At 41.9% G+C, this 18533-nt stretch overlaps 2 protein-coding genes across 4 annotated transcripts; one reads left to right on the top strand and one right to left on the bottom strand.

Annotated features, from left to right (window-relative positions):
• Window positions 1-520: 520 nt before the first annotated feature.
• On the top strand, window positions 521-18017 carry MRNIP (MRN complex interacting protein). Of its 3 annotated transcripts, none has more exons than XM_081899437.1 (8): window positions 524-915; window positions 2703-2762; window positions 3838-3935; window positions 5276-5348; window positions 6034-6167; window positions 6339-6426; window positions 7607-7766; window positions 8729-9420. In XM_081899437.1, exons 1-8 carry the CDS (start codon window positions 856-858, stop codon window positions 8773-8775), a joined length of 720 nt encoding a protein of 239 aa, XP_081755563.1. In that variant the 5' UTR covers window positions 524-855; the 3' UTR covers window positions 8776-9420. The 3 variants fall into 3 exon arrangements, with proteins under 3 accessions (XP_081755562.1, XP_081755563.1, XP_081755564.1); XM_081899438.1 differs by lacking the exon at window positions 8729-9420 and adding an exon at window positions 17409-18017 and having other exon boundaries at window positions 526-915; XM_081899436.1 differs by lacking the exon at window positions 8729-9420 and having other exon boundaries at window positions 521-915; window positions 7607-8267.
• On the bottom strand, window positions 9274-18369 carry SQSTM1 (sequestosome 1). Its single transcript, XM_081899439.1, has 8 exons — window positions 18024-18369; window positions 15185-15280; window positions 13199-13434; window positions 12918-13074; window positions 12571-12654; window positions 11481-11704; window positions 10244-10451; window positions 9274-9593 (listed from the first exon to the last, which is right to left on the bottom strand). The coding sequence occupies exons 1-8, from the start codon at window positions 18205-18207 to the stop codon at window positions 9433-9435; spliced, it is 1350 nt and encodes a 449-aa protein (XP_081755565.1). The 5' UTR covers window positions 18208-18369; the 3' UTR covers window positions 9274-9432.
• Window positions 18370-18533: the final 164 nt, after the last annotated feature.

Below are 18533 nucleotides of genomic sequence, written 5' to 3'. Positions count from 1 at the left end.
TAGACATAACATTTTGATACTGTCTCAAATGCAAAAAGTTTCAGCAGAACCAGCTGATACATGCAGCTACCATTCATCAAATGTACAGTAAAGAACATATGTATGTAAGCCTATAAAGCAGAGAACTTACAGAAATAGTGCCAGCCTCACAAACTGGGATGTAAGGAAATGTCAAATCTTCACTCTGCCCACTAGATGGCATATAAACAAAGTAAAAAGGATGCATGAAGTCAGTTGCTCTGATAAACTGGAGGGGAATGGGGAAAACGTGGAACCAGGCTACCTGGGTATAAACTCTACAGGAAGGATAATTGCCATAAGCCACTCTTAGCCTCCTGACCCACCCCATCTCTCAGCCTCGTCCCTTCCACCCGTAAAATGGGGATAATAATACTCATTTTTGTTCGGTCGATTAGTCCTGTCTGACTCGTCATTACTACTTAATTAATCCTGGATTTCTCGCTACCTCCTGCATACAGCTGTTTTGCTTTTTATCACCCCCCCCCAAACGCCGTCGGAGGGTTCAAAGGTAACCAGGAAATCACTCGGCGGCCAAAACAACTCTGCCTCTCGAGGGGAGCCCTTAGTTAATGGAGGAACCGCGTCCCCGCCCATCCCAATTAGATCATGCACGAGGCCAATGAAAAGCCGTAGGAAATGGGGGGAGGAGGAACCTATCTGCGCATCGCGCGCCATTTCCCGCCAAATGTTTGGGCTTAAGGGGAGCCTAAGCGGGAAGTGGGCTGCTGAGGCGGCGCTTGCCAGTCCCTCTCGCCCCCTGGGAGAGATGGAAGGCGTGTGTTTTTCTCTCCCATGCGAGTGAAGAAGCTGCGCTGACTGAGAGCAGTGTCCCTGATGGCTCAGCAGTTTCAGGTGCTGAGGTGCTGCTTCTGCAACGTCTTCCAAGTCCAGCAGGTGAGGCCGCGGGGGAGCGGGACCTGCCGGCTGGAGCGCGCGGGCTACTTGATTGAACCCGAGCTCTGTCCTCCTCGGGCTCACAGAACAGATGAGTTGTAGAATTGGAAGGGACCCCCAAGAGTCATCTAGTCCCATACAAGACGCAACAGACATAAGTTGAGGTCTTGCAAGCTGGCTTTGCCTTCAGAGCAAACTTGGGCATTTCCATCACTGCAGTCAGTGCTTCCCCCCCCCCTTAAAAAACCCAAACACGTTTAGGGGTACTCTCACTTTGACTCAAGAAAATCACCATTTTATAGTTCAAATCGGGGAAAATAAATACAGTAAATGGACAAAAGTACAAAGATTCAGAATATGTTTAGGGGTATGCATATCCCTGCATCCCCCCACAAAAGCACTGACTACAGTTACACAAAGGTTGCTACAGGTCTGAAAATCTGAAATGGACCAAAATGTATACCAAGGGGGAGGGGAGGTGTTACCCTTTCTTAGAGACCAGTGGTCTTTATTGATGAATTAAGTAAATATAGTACTAAAAACCAGCATCTATTGGGGTACTATCAAATCATTGTGCATCACTCACTGGCTGCAACAAGTGTTCCCAAACTGGTCAACAGGCCACCTGTGGTCCATGAGCTTCATTTAGGTGGTCTGTGGTGTCTCTGGATTTGTGTTTGAAGATGAGAAATGGCACATCCATTTTATATACTCGCATTGTTTTTTAATTGTATTTATTTTGCTTCTGTATATTGTATGTTATTGTATTATAATTTGAATTCTATGGTGATACAGTAACACATGAAATAGGAAATAAAAGAAGCAATAAAAATACAATTAAAATCATACAGCATTTAGCACAGCACATTACCAATTGCTGCAACAGGCAGAAACATTAATTGGCCTGCCAATTTTCTACAATTTTCAGTTGGTCCACGTGGAAGAAAGCTTGGCAACCACTGGGCTTGAAACTCCTTTTTTATTATTTGCCATTCCATGTACTTTGACTTGAACCAGCTGCAGCTATTTATTCTGCCACTGTGCCATTCTGCAGTGCTCCTGCTCCCTGGTCAAAGCATGAGTGGAGCAACTTTTCTTCTGTCAAAGGCCACATTACCTTGGACGGAATCTGCCAGGGGCCACATGTTAGCAGTGGGTTGGGCAAAAAGAGACAGTATTATTCTGGATGTGTTTTCCAGAATAAAGATAGTCTTGCTTCAGTTTTAACTGTGGCCAAAATTAAGGAGGAAACAAACAGGAAGGAACAAATGTTGATTGGATGGAAGAATGGAGCAGCTTTGGGAGGGACTTGGGGCTGCATAAAATGTAATGCGTGCAAGGCAGTCAGATGTGGCTTGTAGCAGACTGTAGCCTGCATTGCACATGCCCCAATCTGTAGAATGGTCACTGTTGCACTTCGTCTTTAAAGAGTTGTGATTCCTTTGGCCATTAAATCTATGGATTATGATTGAATTATGGCCAGGGTGAAGAGTTCAAATGATGGTGCACAATTCTGATATACTTTTTTTATATTAGGTAATACAAAAGAATACTAAGGGAAAAAAGGAACAGAAAACCTACAATAAACAACTCTGATATACGTATAAGTGCACAGTATACACAACACTCTGACCATAGACCTGTTCTTGAGCCCCTTAAAATACACACTTGGCTTTTATTGAAAATTGATGAATAGTTACAGAAACATGCATAGTGGTGAATGTTTCACCCACAATAATATGAATTGTGTGGGTTATTAAAGAATTATATCTGCAATTCTGTCTTAGATCAAAAAGAGCCAAAAATGGAATTGCAAAGTATGTGATGAAAAGCAGTCAGTTCTAAAGGTGAGTACCCACAGTTCCTTTATTTAAGTCCTGCTATCAGTGAACTGGGGACGCAGGTGGCGCTGTGGGTTAAAGCCTCAGCGCCTAGGACTTGCCGATCGAATGGTTGGCGGTTCGAATCCCTGCGGCGGGGTGCGCTCCCGCTGCTCGGTCCCAGCGCCTGCCAACCTAGCAGTTCGAAAGCACCTCCGGGTACAAGTAGATAAATAGGGACCGCTTACCAGCGGGAAGGTAAACGGCGTTTCCGTGTGCGGCTCTGGCTCGCCAGAGCAGCGATGTCACGCTGGCCACGTGACCCGGAAGTGTCTTCGGACAGCGCTGGCCCCTGGCCTCTTAAGTGAGATGGGCGCACAACCCCAGAGTCTGTCAAGACTGGCCCGTACGGGCAGGGGTACCTTTACCTTTTATCAGTGAACTGGCTTTTTAGTAGGTGGATTCTTTTTCCTCAGATTCTCAAACTGCAATCCTACACATACTTAACTAGGAACAAATCTCATTCGATTCAGTGGGGCTTACTGCTGCGTGGACATGAATAGGATTTTGTTGTATTAGTATTAGAAATCTATGTTACCCACATTAATCTCTTTTTTAAAAAAATCTCCTTATCTTGCAATAGGAATCTGTTCACATAATCTGGTGTTAAAAATAGGTTAAGCAGTGGAATGTTTCTATTTTTTCTGGTACCTCCTCAACTAGAAGAGATTTTAATACGTTATCATGTTGATGATAAAAAATGTGATTCAAATATAGTACTATAGGAGAACTACTATAAAACATGTATTGGAAGAAGGGAGTCGTAGTAATTATTCTGATTATATAAACTATGTGGAGGTTAAAGTACACAAAGAAGAGTATCCTGCATTCTTTGCTAAAGTGTGGAGTGATAAGATGTACAGTGCAAGTCTGTTAAAGCAAAAGGTTGTATATATGTCAGATTTACAAGCAGGAAGTGCCCATTATTAAGTAATGTCCCTGGAACTAGGGCCTCTCAGATATAGCTATGATGCTATTTCCTTGCCTTTATAACATTAAAGAACTGTGAAAATAAGTGTTAACAAAACTTTTGTTACTTTAGATTTTTGGTCAGGGTTCTGGATCTGATTGCAGGCGCCATGTACAAAAACTCAATTTGCTACAAGGACAGGTAGAGCAGGGACCTACGGAAATGCTTAGGTATGGTATTAACTGATTATTTGCTGTTTTGTGTTTGTATACATTTGCAATATAACTTACATTCTAAATTGCATATAATGGGTGGTATCGAGCAAAGTCATACTCGGAGTAGACCCATTGGAATTAGTCGACTTAAGGTTACTTAAGTCCATTGATTTCAGTGGGTGTCTTCTGAGTACATCTATCACCCAATGGATTTTAATTAGAAATGTTCAGCAATTCTACAATAGTCAACTGCAGTGCAAAGATTTAATGTGATTAAAATAATGCTTCTGCTCCCACTTAGTTTATTCCAATCTGGACTAGCAAATTCAGAAAGGTGACGCGATGTCCATTAAACTTGGCTTCTGTGGAAATAGGTTCAATAACTGCTTAAAATGTTATGATTACTATGATCAAGGAGTAGAACTGTTGACAACACTTCAATTTAAATCTGAAACAATCCTTTAGACCAGCTGAGCTGCCTAAACTTATTTGTTGCAGTAATTAAGGTTTTGTTAAGACCATAGGTACTGATTTGGCTAGCGGGATTTATGCACACCATCTTAACATTTTTCATTGCATGTTGTATCATATTTCCTTTGTTCCATTATTAACAATTATTAATTACCACAGTTGCATTTTCTAAAGGTGTGGATGTGGGTGAGAGTCAAGTTAATTTTTATTGTATATAGCCAAAGGTCTTTACAATGAATGACAGAAAATAAAAGGAAAACTTTCCTCTACTATCGTAAACGTAGCCTGTAACAGTTTACAACATAAAAATAAATTTACAACATTAAATTTTAAAATTGGAGTGCATTCACATAGCTGGAACTGCACAAATTTGGTTACCGCTTGTGTAATATATAGATGTTTATCCACTAGGAGTTCAACTGTCACTTTCTGTGCAGATCGACCAGGAAGCCAATTAAGAATTGGAGATATAAATTTTCCTCTGGGTATTGTATACAAGGGGCAAATCAGCAGATAGTGTGTGATGTCTTCTACCTCTTTTTTCTTCTCCTTCTCCTTCTGCGATGAGACTACATTTTAATATTTTAATGTTTCAATATTTTAATGTTGTATTTTTTAATTTTGTTTTTAAGTTGTAATCATTTAACTTGTTTTTATTATTGCTTGTAAGCCGCTCTGAGCCCGGCCTTGGCTGGGGAGGGCGGGGTATAAATAAAAATTATTATTATTATTATACTTACCTGGCAGGGGAGACACCTTGATCATGTGGGTGAGAGAGAGAGACCTGATGCTTTGCAGTTTGTGCTCACATTTCCGTACATATGAACTCTAAAACACATACATTAATATAGTGATATAACATTAAGTGCATTGATTATTTTCAGGTCCATAGAAGAACCAATAAAGAGAGATGGTGAGAACACAATAGTTAAACTGGAAGAGAATTCGGGCAGGCAGGTAAACCCCTTTGGATTAAATAAAGTGTATCTTCAAAGTCAAAATTGAAGGACAGCCAGTCACAAGCCCTTAAAATACAAATCAAGGAAAGGAGATGACAGTTTAGCTAACCCCCCATACTCTCAGGATTTATTTTCGTGTAAATGTTTATAACAGTAATTTATCCATTTGTTTAATTAAGTAAGGACCCATTTCTCCATGTGACATTGGGCAACCTTTGTTTTTACTGAAGCAAATTGAATATTAGCAGGATTGTGTAAAGGTCATGGTTCACCAGAACACAGTTCTTCTGGATTGGGCACAGAATTAAGCTCTCTGAGCATACGTACTTTCATTTAAATAGTTTTAAATAGTTATGAGGATGGGCTTGAATAAACACAGGCAGATCCTATTGAAATCTTAGAAGCCTGGGGTACTAATTAGAAACCATCCAATGCCCTGCATAGCTCTTGTCCTTCCCCATGACAAGCAAAACCAGAATAAATGCATCTGAGTTTGCATAATTCACCAAATTCAGCTTTTCTTGGTACTTGAGATGGCTGGACAGTAGTAGTAGCAGTGGTATTAATAAAAATAATCATTATCAGGTTTCTTGCTATGATTAAAACAGATCACTAAAGCAACATTTAGTCTGAGATGGATAGTGAGTTAGGACTCTTGATAAGAGATTCTGTAATTTTTCTAGGAGGAAAAGGTAAAGTTGGTCAGCCGCTGGACTAAATATCTCGATGGAAGGTGTGAAGAGCAAGGGAAGGAAGATGAGGAGGAGATAATGGTGCATACAGAAAAACAGAGCTACTCTTCCAAGAACACACTAAGGTGGATATGTAGTAGTTTCTTATTTTTTGCATAGTAAGTAATGGTGCCTTGTTTGAACATGCCAGAATACTATAACTGAATCACAAGGCTCATCTAAGAGGTACTTGCTTTTTCTCTCCGTGATGCTGTGTGAATTCATTGGACCACTTTTAATCTTGTTGCACCTGCTAGGAAGTGTCAGAAGACCAGCTTACACAATTCCCAGGGGTCTAGAAAAAGGAGAGCTTCTGGATTTGCAGAGGATGTCCTACATTTTGAGGTATCGCTCTTTCTCCAAGATAGCAAATACTTAATGTTCTATAGTATTACAGGACCCTCTTTTAAATGTCATAAAAGTTTCACTCAAGTTGTATTCCCTGCCTTGTTACTTAAATGGGTAGAACTCAAATCTGCCTAACTACCATGGCTCTTCTCAAAGCAGCCTACCAAATGAGTAGAGCTTACTGAGCACTTTCAGTATAATGAAAGCCTCATTGAAAGTGCAAGGTGGTGTTTGTACATATTCTAACCAACTCTTTTACCTGACAAATCAACTTTACAGTATTTGTTGCCAGTGAATTGGCTTTTTACTTATCATGCGGTGGGCCTGTAGAGGTTATTACAGCCATTATATGAGGCCCTACTCTAATTTTTTCCCCACCATGTAAGTAGTGTATATCTATACAGGATGCAATGTTAATCTTGCTATGAAAGAGCTGGATTGTCAATGAGTATCAACTTAAAGAATGCATGAAATGCCTGCAGGATCAGCCAGTGGCCTATCTAAGTCCAGCATTCTGTTCTCACAATTTAATCATCAACAAACTTGGCCACCTCATTGCTCACTCCTAACTCTAGATCCCTTCTGAACCCGTTAAAAAGCACAGTCTCAATACCAATCCTTGAAGGACTCTGCTTTCTGCATCTGTCCATTCAGAGAACTGTCCGTTGATTCCTATTCTCTATTTCCTGCTACTCAGCCAATTTTTGATCCACAAGAGAACCTCTCTTAATGCTTTACCATTAAGCTTACTCAGGAGTCTTTGGTGAGGTACTTTGTCAAAAGTGTTTTGAAAGCCCAAGTACGTTATATCAACCAGATCACCTCTATATGCTTGGTGAAACTCTCAAAGAACTCTTAATAGGTTTGTAAAACTGGACTTGCCCTTGCAGAAACCAGTGCTGGTTCTGCTTCAGCAAGGCTTCTTAGCAAGCTGTGCAGTTGCTTTCTGAATTTGAGAATGTTCTGTCTTAATAACAGAACCACCACCTGTGGTGCCTGTTACTTCCCTGCAGATAGGTTGACCACTTACTTACCCACCTTAGAACAGACCAACCCATGTAGTCTAGCCGAGTGTATAACAGAGCAGAAGAGCTACACGTGCATCAGATAAAGAGTAACTTTACTTATTTGCAATCTGGCATTTCTGATTATTTCAGTCTCCTGCTTTTTATTATAGAACAGAAAAGATTCAGCCATAGTAGCTAAAAAAACCTGTGGAGATGATACATCTGTAAATGTGATTCCTGCTGTCAAAGAGCATCTGGTGTGCCAGAAGAATAAAGATTCAGAGTCAAGAGCTGCTGGACTTTCAAAGTGGGAGAAATTCCTTTTATCTGGTAAGAGTTGTAATAGTGGCAATGAAACTGCCATGATGCAAGAGAGGCAGGGAACGCTAGTCCAAACATCTGCTGCAGGGACAAGTGCTGAAAGGCCAGCAACCTTCAGCCCCTGTAATTGGCATCATGCATCCATTCCACTAGCTGGAGTGCAAAAGTTCTCCAACACTGAACATGTTCCCATAGCTGACATGCCTGTGGGAAGAGGGAAACACTCTCCTCCTTTGACTAATGTTCATCTTCAAGAAAAACTGCTTAATAGACTGCCTGAACAGCAATCTGCTCCTTTTTTAAATACTCTTATTAGTGTCGCAAATTCAAAGAATCTGCATAGAAACCTCTTTTCTACAGGAGATGACTTTGATGATGATATTTAAATGCCTTTTTCTTCTCAACACTTTTTTATCATTATTAGTCTATGTGAGATGACTTAGAAGGATAAACTGTAGCCTGACCTAAGTCACAAAGCTATGTTGTATAATAAAGTAGATTGTACTCAAATACTGTCAATATCTTTGGCATGTAGGGCTTCTATGATGTTGTTTGTCATTTGTGGTGTCGGGACAAGACTTTAAAACCAGCAAAGCAGTATTCATTGTATACTATGTATAGGCAGAAATTTCTAAAAAGGCATTTTTCTGCATCCAAGTACCAAATTGGGGCTAGCTTTGTTTTATCTTGCATACAAGGAAGGAATTTTCTTGTATCTGGTTCTGTAGTGGGAGTAGGAGGAGGAATCATGGCTCAGGTGGTGCTGAAACTTGTATGTACACTGTAGTTCAGGCATAGGCAAACTCTGGCCCTCCAGATGTTTGGGACTACAATCCCCATCATCCCTGACCACTGGTCCTGTTAGCTAGGGATGATGGGAATTGTAGTCCCAAACATCTGGAGGGCCGGAGTTTGCCTATGCCTGCTGTAGTTAATAAATCAGTGTCACTGTTGATTATCTTGTCTCATAGAACGTGACAGAATACTCAGGTCATGGGCTAAACCACAACAATGGTAAGCCTATGTATTTAAAACTCTTTTTCTGCTTCATCACACCCTAGTACCCATTTTTGTCAGCTGCCTTCATTTCTTATGACCCAGGCAGACAAGCTGCAGCCAGTTAGTGCAAGGCCTCACCAATCCCACTTGCAGATTTTTGCTATTTGTCCATGACATGTTCACCATGATTAGGAGAACTTCCTCTTTAAAGACATAAGAGCTGCTGCTTAGCTTGTGCAGCTGTGGAATACAAGGTCCTGAGTGCAGTAACCAATTACAGAAAGTGCCACCAATGTAATGTGAAATGCAAAACCACTTTTCAGCCAAGTTTCCAAAACCGTTCCTTTCCGTAAAAGCAAGGCTTGCAGCTGATTCACCACCTAAGGGGAAAAAAACCAGAAACCAGACCAGCTATCAGAACTTGTGCCTGATAGCGTCCATTGTTTTGAGTACTGGCACCTACCAAGTATCCTCTGCAATATGAAGTATTACCACAAATTATAGACACACTACTGAATTAAGTGGGGAAAGTTAATGTGAATCTTTATTGATAGTATGAACTTAGAATATGGAAAGACAATCAGACCAATGCAGGGGCCAAAAGATATAAAAAGGCAGGCTACTCAGTTGCAGCAGCCTTAACAATTTGCTTTAAGAATTATGAGTTACACAGGTGCTATTTGGAAGTTTTTGCTTGCTTGGCATACTGGATGGTATCCAGAGCTGCCCCAATGTCGTAGTTCTTGGAATGCAGCAGGTGAGTGAGCCAGCCTCCTTCATCAGAAAACCCCATAGACAACATCTGGGACAAGGATTCAATGAGACGGGGGTCTGCTTCTGTAAATAAGTAGAAATAGGATTAGTTGACCCAGCTATCCTACATCCCAATCTGCAAATCCACAGCTGCCTGTTTTAAGATGGCGTGGGCTATGCCTAGGTTGTGTTCTCTAAAAACGGGACCCTTACAAGCTTTATCAAGAAAAGTTACCAATAGGAAGACCAGCTGAGGCTGACCTTGATTAGTTAACAACCTTTCTAATTATCCTGGCAGCCCAAGTGATGGTTATAAAGCCCTGAACAGCTCAAGACCTGCAGACAGGGCTGCGTTCTTGTCTTTCTGGTATCAGGCAAAGACATTTGCTTGGGAATTTAAGCAGCTCATATAAACTAGTTTTGGGGCTATTGTTTTGTTGTATTTTAGTTGTACGTTGTCATGGAAGCTTATACCGAAATGCAGCTAACGAAATTTCTGCACACTTGAGTTTAAGTGACCAATTTGTCTTGTACTGAAGAGATGTGACTCAAATACAATCCTATGCATGTCTACTCCAGACATAAGCTCACTGAGTTCAGTGGCACTTACTCTTGAGTAAGGGGATGCAGGTTTCAGCAAGTAACATGTAATATTAGTCTGTACCCAAGGCAAACAGGATTTGATTTCCTAACATGCCAGAGCTGTATATACCCTTCCAATCTCCTTTTTTTACCTGGTGGAAGGTGAGGATAGAGCGCGGCCTCTCGCAGTCCTGTTGGTCCTGTGTTAGTGGGAGCTTCAGCTGGATTCAGAGAGCTTGGGTTGTCACTCTCTGGCATTTGTAAGGACTGCAGTTCACCAGTTGAAGGGTCTACTTCTTTTGGAGACAAATGGGTCCAGTCCTCATCTGCCCCTGAACTGCTGCTGGATTCAGCTGGTTCCTGGGATTGCACAAAGACACAATGTGGAGAGCCTGCTTTAGAATAACACAAAGTACTCCTTAAAAGGCCTGCACCTAATGAAGTTGCTTACCAATAGCACATACATATTGCTCACTGGCTATAACTAACTTTTAATTCCCCAACACTAAAGTTCTTTGCCTCCCTCACCTTAAGGAATATTGCAGATTATACTTTCTCTAGGATTTTCCATGACAGCTAAACAGACATTTGATGCCCAAGAAAACACATCAAATGCAACATTGCTAACCACAACCTTCCATGAAAATTTTAGCCACTTCAGTGTGTATTGCAGATCTAGCTTCACATCTAATACTACCCCCTTCGATACATGCTGATGTTACTAATCTGTGGCTTTAAACATACACCAGAAAAATGGATTTTCACATGTACAATAGTACTTCCTCCTCCCTCTCCAGCACCTCCACACTCTACAACACTGGGAGACCCTCCAGAACAAGTGTAAGTGAGGAGCTGCAGTGGGAAGTCCTCTTGTGCAAGTGGAAGTCCACATGTGATAATGGATTTCACCCTGTCTTACCAAACATCTGTTGCTCAATTATATACTCTTGATTATTTTCAGGATATCTAGCATGGGTTTTTTTCCCCAGTCCTGAAGCTAGAAATATACAATATGTTGCCTTTTCAGAGCCTAATGTCCACCAGGAAAACCGAACAAAGAATGCCCTGCCAAGTAACCATGCATACTCAATTCAGTTGGGCTGACTCCCACCTAAGCAGGGTTAGGATTGCAGCTTTAGTTTCTTTGGAAATAAGACATTTTTTCTGTTGTATGTTATTGTACAGAGGCTAGAAGATTACCACTACTCATGACCATCTCTAAATAAATTTAGTACTCTCTTGCATAGGAAAAGGAAAGATTGATTTATGTTCCTAATATAAAAAGCATCAGTGCTGATCTTAGTGACAAGCATACAGTGAACAGTGTGTACATCTTTACCCTACTGACTGCACATTTCGCAAGTGACAGTTTAATCTTCATACTCTTACCTCTGACAAGAGGTTCTCCTCTTCCATCTGTGTAGCAGGAGAATGTACTGCCATTTCCTGCAGCTGGTCTGTAAGAGTATCTGCATCTGCAGCTGGTTTGCTGTTGGTACTTGCTTCTGGTCCGGTCTGGTCACTGGAACCTCTCTTCTCAGAACTAGGTTCTGTACTAGGTGACACTTTGCTCCTCTGTCCCTCATGTTCCACATCGATATCAACATCAATACCTAGAAAAACAATTTAAAAGTTGGAAGCTGGTGGTAATCTGCTATCACTTTATATTTCTGTCTACATCTACATCTCTAGGGATTTGAATACAGTCTTCTTGGAGGGATTCCCCCTCCCCCTTAGAATGGCAATGGTTTGCCATCTGAAGGTCAGACAAAAGTAGCTCTCCAATAACCTTGTCCAGGAATTGTGGACAGAAGTTTCATGTTCCCACTGAGCAATCACTGGGGAGAATGTGAAGACTGATAGCTGGTTGATATGAGAGAAGATGGACAATGTGCCAGCTATTCTGTAACATTCACCTACTGCTGACTGACCTGCAGTGCCAACTTTCTCCTCGGACTGCATTGCTCTACAACAGCTTAAAGTATTTATAGTCTACCTTTGCACAGTGCAGTCATACATCTGAAGGACAATCAACTTCAACAAACTCAAAACTCAGAGCACAGGACCAGGAAATGCCCAATTTTGCCTTTATGTTTTTCCTATGTAATGGCAATCAGTATTTGAGAAGACAAACACAAATGAAACACTATTGCTAGGACCACTTCCCCCCCCACAAAAAAAGCTTAACCATAGTATTAGAAGACTTTGACAAAACTATTTTGGAGGAAAGCATAAGGCAAAATAGCCAACAAAACAGAAGGCCCACATGTCCTGTATAGCTGACAGATATCATAATGGCACAGTACTGTAACACATATCCTTTTGATAGTGACAGAAAGCAGCTAGTAAGAGACCCAACTGATCAAACCACAAAAGGCTACTTAAACCATTTGATATTTCTGAAAGCTCACATGCAGAGTATGAAGGCAAATCATAGATGAAAGCAGGCAATAATAGCCAGATGAAAGCAACGGCTTACCAAGCGGACCCAGAAATGCAGCAACACTTTCTCCAACATTCTTCAAAAAGGTGACATTGGGATCTTGAGATTGACTGCTAGAAGCTGTTTTTAATAAGGAGAAAAAAGTTACTAATAGAACTTGTAAGAGAAAAGTTGATCAGTAAAGTTAGAAGGATTCACAAACTCAGTTCCTTTTAGCTCCTAATTATGATTTGATTTATAACTCAATGTAACATTCTTAAAGGAGATCTTGAACACATCTATTCAAAAGTAAGTTCCTGAAAGCAATGACTTTGGGACAGAGTGTGCCTTTTTATTTTGCATTTACAACCACCATTATGGTCATCAGAAAGCTAAACGCATACCTTGCTCAGGAGCAGCAGTCTGAGAAGTGGTGCTACCTTGTGCCTGGCCAGGGTTTTGACACTTGCGGGCAGGACAAGGGTGACCACAGCCTTGCATCCATGCAAAAGGTGAAACACCATGTTTCATCTTACGAAGCCAGCGACCTCTGGGAAGCCACTAAAGGGTAAAAGAACACGCTGTTAGGGGTAACTGTCACTTTAGAAAATAGTTGCAGTTCATCTTAGGCAAGATGATCTTTACAGCCCCCTCTGGGCAACTGCTTTTTCCTCATGTTACTTACCTCAAATGGATGGAGCAATGGACTCTGAAACATGATCATGTTATGTTCCTTATGGATACCTTTTCCCTCACAAGTACTGCACAGGTCATAGTCAGGACATACAGTGCATTTGAATCTTGCACCCGCAACTGGGCCATCACAACCATCACAGATCACGTTGGGATGCACCATGTTCGGTGGGCGCTCCTGGCTGCAGGATTGGCGGTGCAGGTGGTCACGCTTCAGCTCCTTTTTCTCTGAAGGACACAAACACAGGGTGTTGCTGAAATATGCCCAAGATAAATGAACCAATACCCATCGAGCTGCAGAACTAGACAGTTGTAAAAGGAAGTGTGCATACTTTATTCACCCCTGCACCTCCAACTTTGTTTTGCCCAGAAGTGAACTAAACAATTTCTCATAAAAGCCTTTAGTGTCTGCCACTACCTCTCTCCCGTGTGTTTGTGGTGTGGATAACCATGAACATAGAGTGTCAAATCAGTATTTGTATACAGAGGATTACAATAAATGTAAAAGTCACATTCTGCAAAAAGTGACTGAAGCATCATTTTCAGAAATGTTGACAACCCAGCTCATCGAGGACTTGTTTGTTATGAGTGATCGTAACTTTGTTTTCCTATCAAGTTGCACCACAGAGTACTGTAGCCAACTCTGATTTTTTTTAATCTTCAAATATGTTATTCATGGCACAGTTTGTACCAGCAGACAAGATATCCATGAGTTCCAATTACCAGAGATACATATGACTTACGGTTTTTTCTATTTCCAAAGGAGAGTAGCCACTGGGTCTTTTTCTCAGCATGGCTCTTATTGTAACCTGAGATTATTGTTATTGATATATTTTGCTCACCAGCAGTCTCTGCTATCCAAGTCTGCAAAATGCCTTCTCTATTATATCCTAAGACTTTTTTAAAAAAACAGACTCATTTTTCCATCAGGGCCACCAATAACTTTTCCTGTTCTAACCTCAATTTTTGGGGTTTCAACATCTGCTCTGCAGGTAGGAATGGGCAGGGAACAATTATAAGCAGAGGGTTATACAATATATACCCATTCTGTATATTTAAGAATGTTCTAAATATGGGTGCTCATAGGTTATGAATATAAATGCTCATTCTTATTTCAGGCCTTAAAACCACCAAGTCCAATATTGGGGAAAGTTAAGAGAAGGCAAATTCTAGATCTCTTAGCCTATCACCATTCCTCTCAGCATGCTGTTCTGGTGGATACTCGCCCTTTCCCATGTGTCTGGCAATGCCTCATTTCTTGCAGAAATCTAGCATGAAACTGCCAACCTCTGTCCAACTGAGCTGTCTTTTAGTGTGTGGCTTGTGCCCCATTGGTACGCAACAGCTTTGTTAGGAGGAATTTCAAGCCTCTTGGAGCACAACAAAGAAGCCTGGTCATATTAACTTTGGCTCAACTATACACTTCTTGTTACAGTTCTTCAGCAAATCTCCTTTACTAGAGTTTCTATGGGAAAAACATAATCTCCCATTGGCCTAGTTTATGGGCTCTACCACCTCAGACTGCTGCTGCATTCCAACTATACATTGGTATTAGTTGAAAAACAAAATTACACATGTCAAAAATAGCTTGGAATAACGGTCATTGAAAGAATAAGGGTAGAATGAGAAATGGGGGAAGTCTACTTCAAGGGATTTAAATGCAGTAGCCAACAAACTCACCCTAGTACTGGCTCTGGGTGAATTTCTAGTTTTCAAGACTGGTTTTGCCAATGCAGTTTAAATTCCCATTAAGTCACTGGGGTTCATAGATTCTCACCTTACTTTCAAGTGATATTTCCTGTAGCAGCCATTCTCATGAAACACTAGCTTGTTAAAAGCTGTGTCTTAGGTTGTGTAGTGCAAAAGCTGTGAAATGCAGAGATGTTTTCACCTCTTGAATGAATTATAACTACTAGAATACATTACAAGATAGCTGCCAAAAGCAGTTAAGAGAGAATACTAAACTGGCTAAGATTACCTTTAACATAAATGCGAAAAATCCCATCTTTCACACAGGGCAGGGCCAGCTTCAGTTCTTCATCACTGGAAAAAGCAATCATATCTCCATCTTCATCTGAAATAAGAAAACCGTTAACTCACTTTGACAGCAGATACTCAGCCTTATCCTGAAATTTCTGAATAGGGCAGCAGAAAACACTGTTGGACTAAATATGTACTCTGCCTTCCTCTTGTTGGGCTGTATGCAAATCTGTTGTTAAGAAAGTTGCCTAGTGCCATCTGCATGGGTGGTGAAGTATCCTTTGGTCACACATTTATTTCACATAGCAAAGTAATGCTTTCAGAAGACAGATTTACAGCTTTTATTCAGTTACTTGAATTAAAATCTAAAGGCAAATAAGCTTCAGATTGCAGGCTATGTAATGCAAGCTAGCTCTGATGAAAGAAATGTAACCTTCCACTGAAAAAGCTATGCAGTTCTCAGCTACCAACTGAATTACTGTTCCAGCAGCTGATCTCTAGTAAAGATGCACCGATGCTTTAGGCAGTGATTTATACAAAGCTATTAAAAAGTGCAGCCTTCCCAGACCTGGTGGCCTCCAGCTGTTTTTGGACTACAATTCCCATCATGCCAGATCAGGACAGGTTTTATTGGAGGTTTTATTGTTAATGAAAGCAACAACAGACAATAACCTCCTAGCACCTGATTCTTGAGATGAGAAAATCCTTCATTTATGTTTCCTTTAATGGGAATCGGCATTCCTTTCAAGAGAACCTTAAAAGCAGCATGCACTGTCAGTAGTACAAAAAAATAAGGCATTGCTAATCAGTTCTGACCTTCAGGCAGGACTGAAAACAGCGCACAACATGCATGCAGGTACAAAAGCCATTTGCTACCTTTCCTCATAATTGGGAAGCCCAGGCATTACCAGGTTGCCTTCTGGAAGTAATACTTAAAGGAATGACAGAGCATCTGCTGCTGTAAAGGCTTGGAGACCTGTCCGAAATCCTGGTGAGCCTCTGCCAGTAAGTTTAAGAAATACTGAGCCAGATGGACCAACAGTCTGATAATTTTCTGCACTCTTGTGTACTCAGACATCAGCCTCTGAAAACTACAATACACAGTGCAGTTCTCTCTCACACTTTTATATACCAATAGTCATTGGTGGTTTAAAAAACACTTCTTTTGAAAAGTGTGCAAGACTTGCAGGACTGACAGAGCTCCCTAGAAGAAATTCTGGTTGCTACAGGAATATCCCAGTATGATGTAACTGCCCAAGTGTACAAACATGCTTAAACAAATATTTACAGCTGTGCAGTGTTATGCAATGGCACTTATTTTAAATGAATTTATGAGAAGTATCAGCGAGCTCCATAGCCTATCGTGTCATATCTTACTACTAAGGGGATCCCACCACCCTCAGGAAACACATTGACAATTCCCAAACAGAAATTTGGACACCAGTAGCTAGTACCATATTAACACCTGCAGTGGCAGTCCCCTTTTCACAGTGGAGACTCTGCTGCTTATGTCACTCCTCTGTCTGCCATACTTTTTGCCCAGATTGTTGAAGAGCATATTCAAGATAACTTAGCTTCACGCCATGGGTCCCTTGATACATATCAGAGCAAAATTCCACACCACCGCACTATGTGTATGAGTATCAATAATACAACCACACGGAACCTTCCTATTTGATTAGTGTCTACCCTCCCAGGCACTGATTAGTTGGGAAGAACTGGGTCACCCACACATTTTTGGTTATTTGTATGTATGAGACGACAAGAACTATGTTAATTGCATGGTGGGACTAGAATTGAGCAACTGAAACCAGATTTAGAGTTGGAGCACTTAAAGAGTAGCCACACACTACAGAGTCTTCCCTCTCCCCACCCAACCTCAACAGGTGAATTGAGGTTGTTACCTGCACTGAGGTTTAGTGAGACATAGCTAGTAGCAGTTTTAGTGCTCAGGCCTCTACACTGGAGGAGTAAACTGTGTGGAAAAGACTGCCTCTGAACTAGCACAGAGTGCCTTTTCTTAAACATTATCAGAGAAAGCTTTCATTAGCAAGTAAGGCTTCTAGACTAGGGTGTGTTGCTTCCTAACAGACCTGAATTCCAAATCTTATTTCGTTTAGAGATTAAGAGCTGGTTTAAGCAAGTATAGCAGAAGGGCGTGACAACTATGATAGGTTAATGAGCAAAGAATATATTGTTAGCTTTGCCTTTTATGCACACAGGCACTTGACAAAACCTCCAACTGCTTTTCCATTGCACAACGGAGTCTGGGAAACCTTGACCTGTTGATTTCAGCCCGACAGGCAGCAATAACGGCTACACAGAGCCCTGCCTCCCAGATCTATCATGAAAAGCCTTAGGACTATCAATTCACTAAAGCAGAGGCGCCTTTTAAAGGTAAACACCTTTTTTTCTTGCCTTGTTGCGGTACCCTTGAACCAGACCCGGAGATCAAGTGACTGAAAAAAGTTTCCCAGGCCGGATTTCATGGAATCATAGAATTGGAAGAGAATTATAAAGCTGGGTCATCTAGCCCAACCCCTGCGATGCAGGATTCTCAAATCCATGACAGGTGGCCATCCAACCTCTGCTTAAAAACCTCCCTTGAGGGAGGCTCCGCCACCTCTCCTGGGAGTCCGTTCCGCGATCGAGCAGCTTTCTGTCAGAAACGGACATAACTGTCTGAAGACGTACTGTCTTCCCGACGCTTAGTCGGAATCTCCTTTCTGCGTGCAAGGCTACTGCAGCGATCCTGTCGCACAAATAAATTAAAAAACCGCAGTTGGAAGTAAAACACCACGGTGGCCTGTTGCTAATGGTCCCCCGCCCCCACTCACCCTTATAGTACATCTGAAAGGCGCCCGTGGCGGCTGCGGAATTGCGAAGCAGCCCCTGGAAAAGATCGGCGATCTTGTCCCGTATCGGCAGGTAGCGGGCAGGCGAGTCGAGGGCGAAGCGGCGGATCTCGCGAGTCACCTCCTCTTTGCCCAGCAGGTAGGCCTTCACCGTCATCGGAGCCATGGCGGCGGCGGCGGCAGCTGGATCTAGTGGCGCAGCAAGAATTGGTTCACGCAGGAAGGCGGGAGGGAGGTCGGACCTGATCGCGACGACACCGCTCCGCGTGGCAGCCTCCGTTAACTCTGTCCTCGAGCCTGCTTTGCCTGCTGCTTCGCCGCTCGTCCCCGGGCTTCTTATAGGCGCTTTTGCAAAGAGGGCGGGCTTGAGCTGGGAAAGTCCCCACCCAGGGAGACGAGCAGGGGAGGAGCGGCAACAACAACAACAATAGCGGGGGCGTGCGCGACCCTTGCGCTAAAAAGCTGCTTCTAGAATGAAAGGAGGCGGGGGGG

The sequence above is a fragment of the Podarcis melisellensis genome, assembly GCF_964234715.1.
Source record: "Podarcis melisellensis genome assembly, chromosome: 2".
NCBI classification, from domain to species: Eukaryota; Metazoa; Chordata; class Lepidosauria; order Squamata; family Lacertidae; genus Podarcis; species Podarcis melisellensis.
Note: the sequence above shows the minus strand (reverse complement) of the source record. Positions and strands in the feature narration are given on the sequence as shown.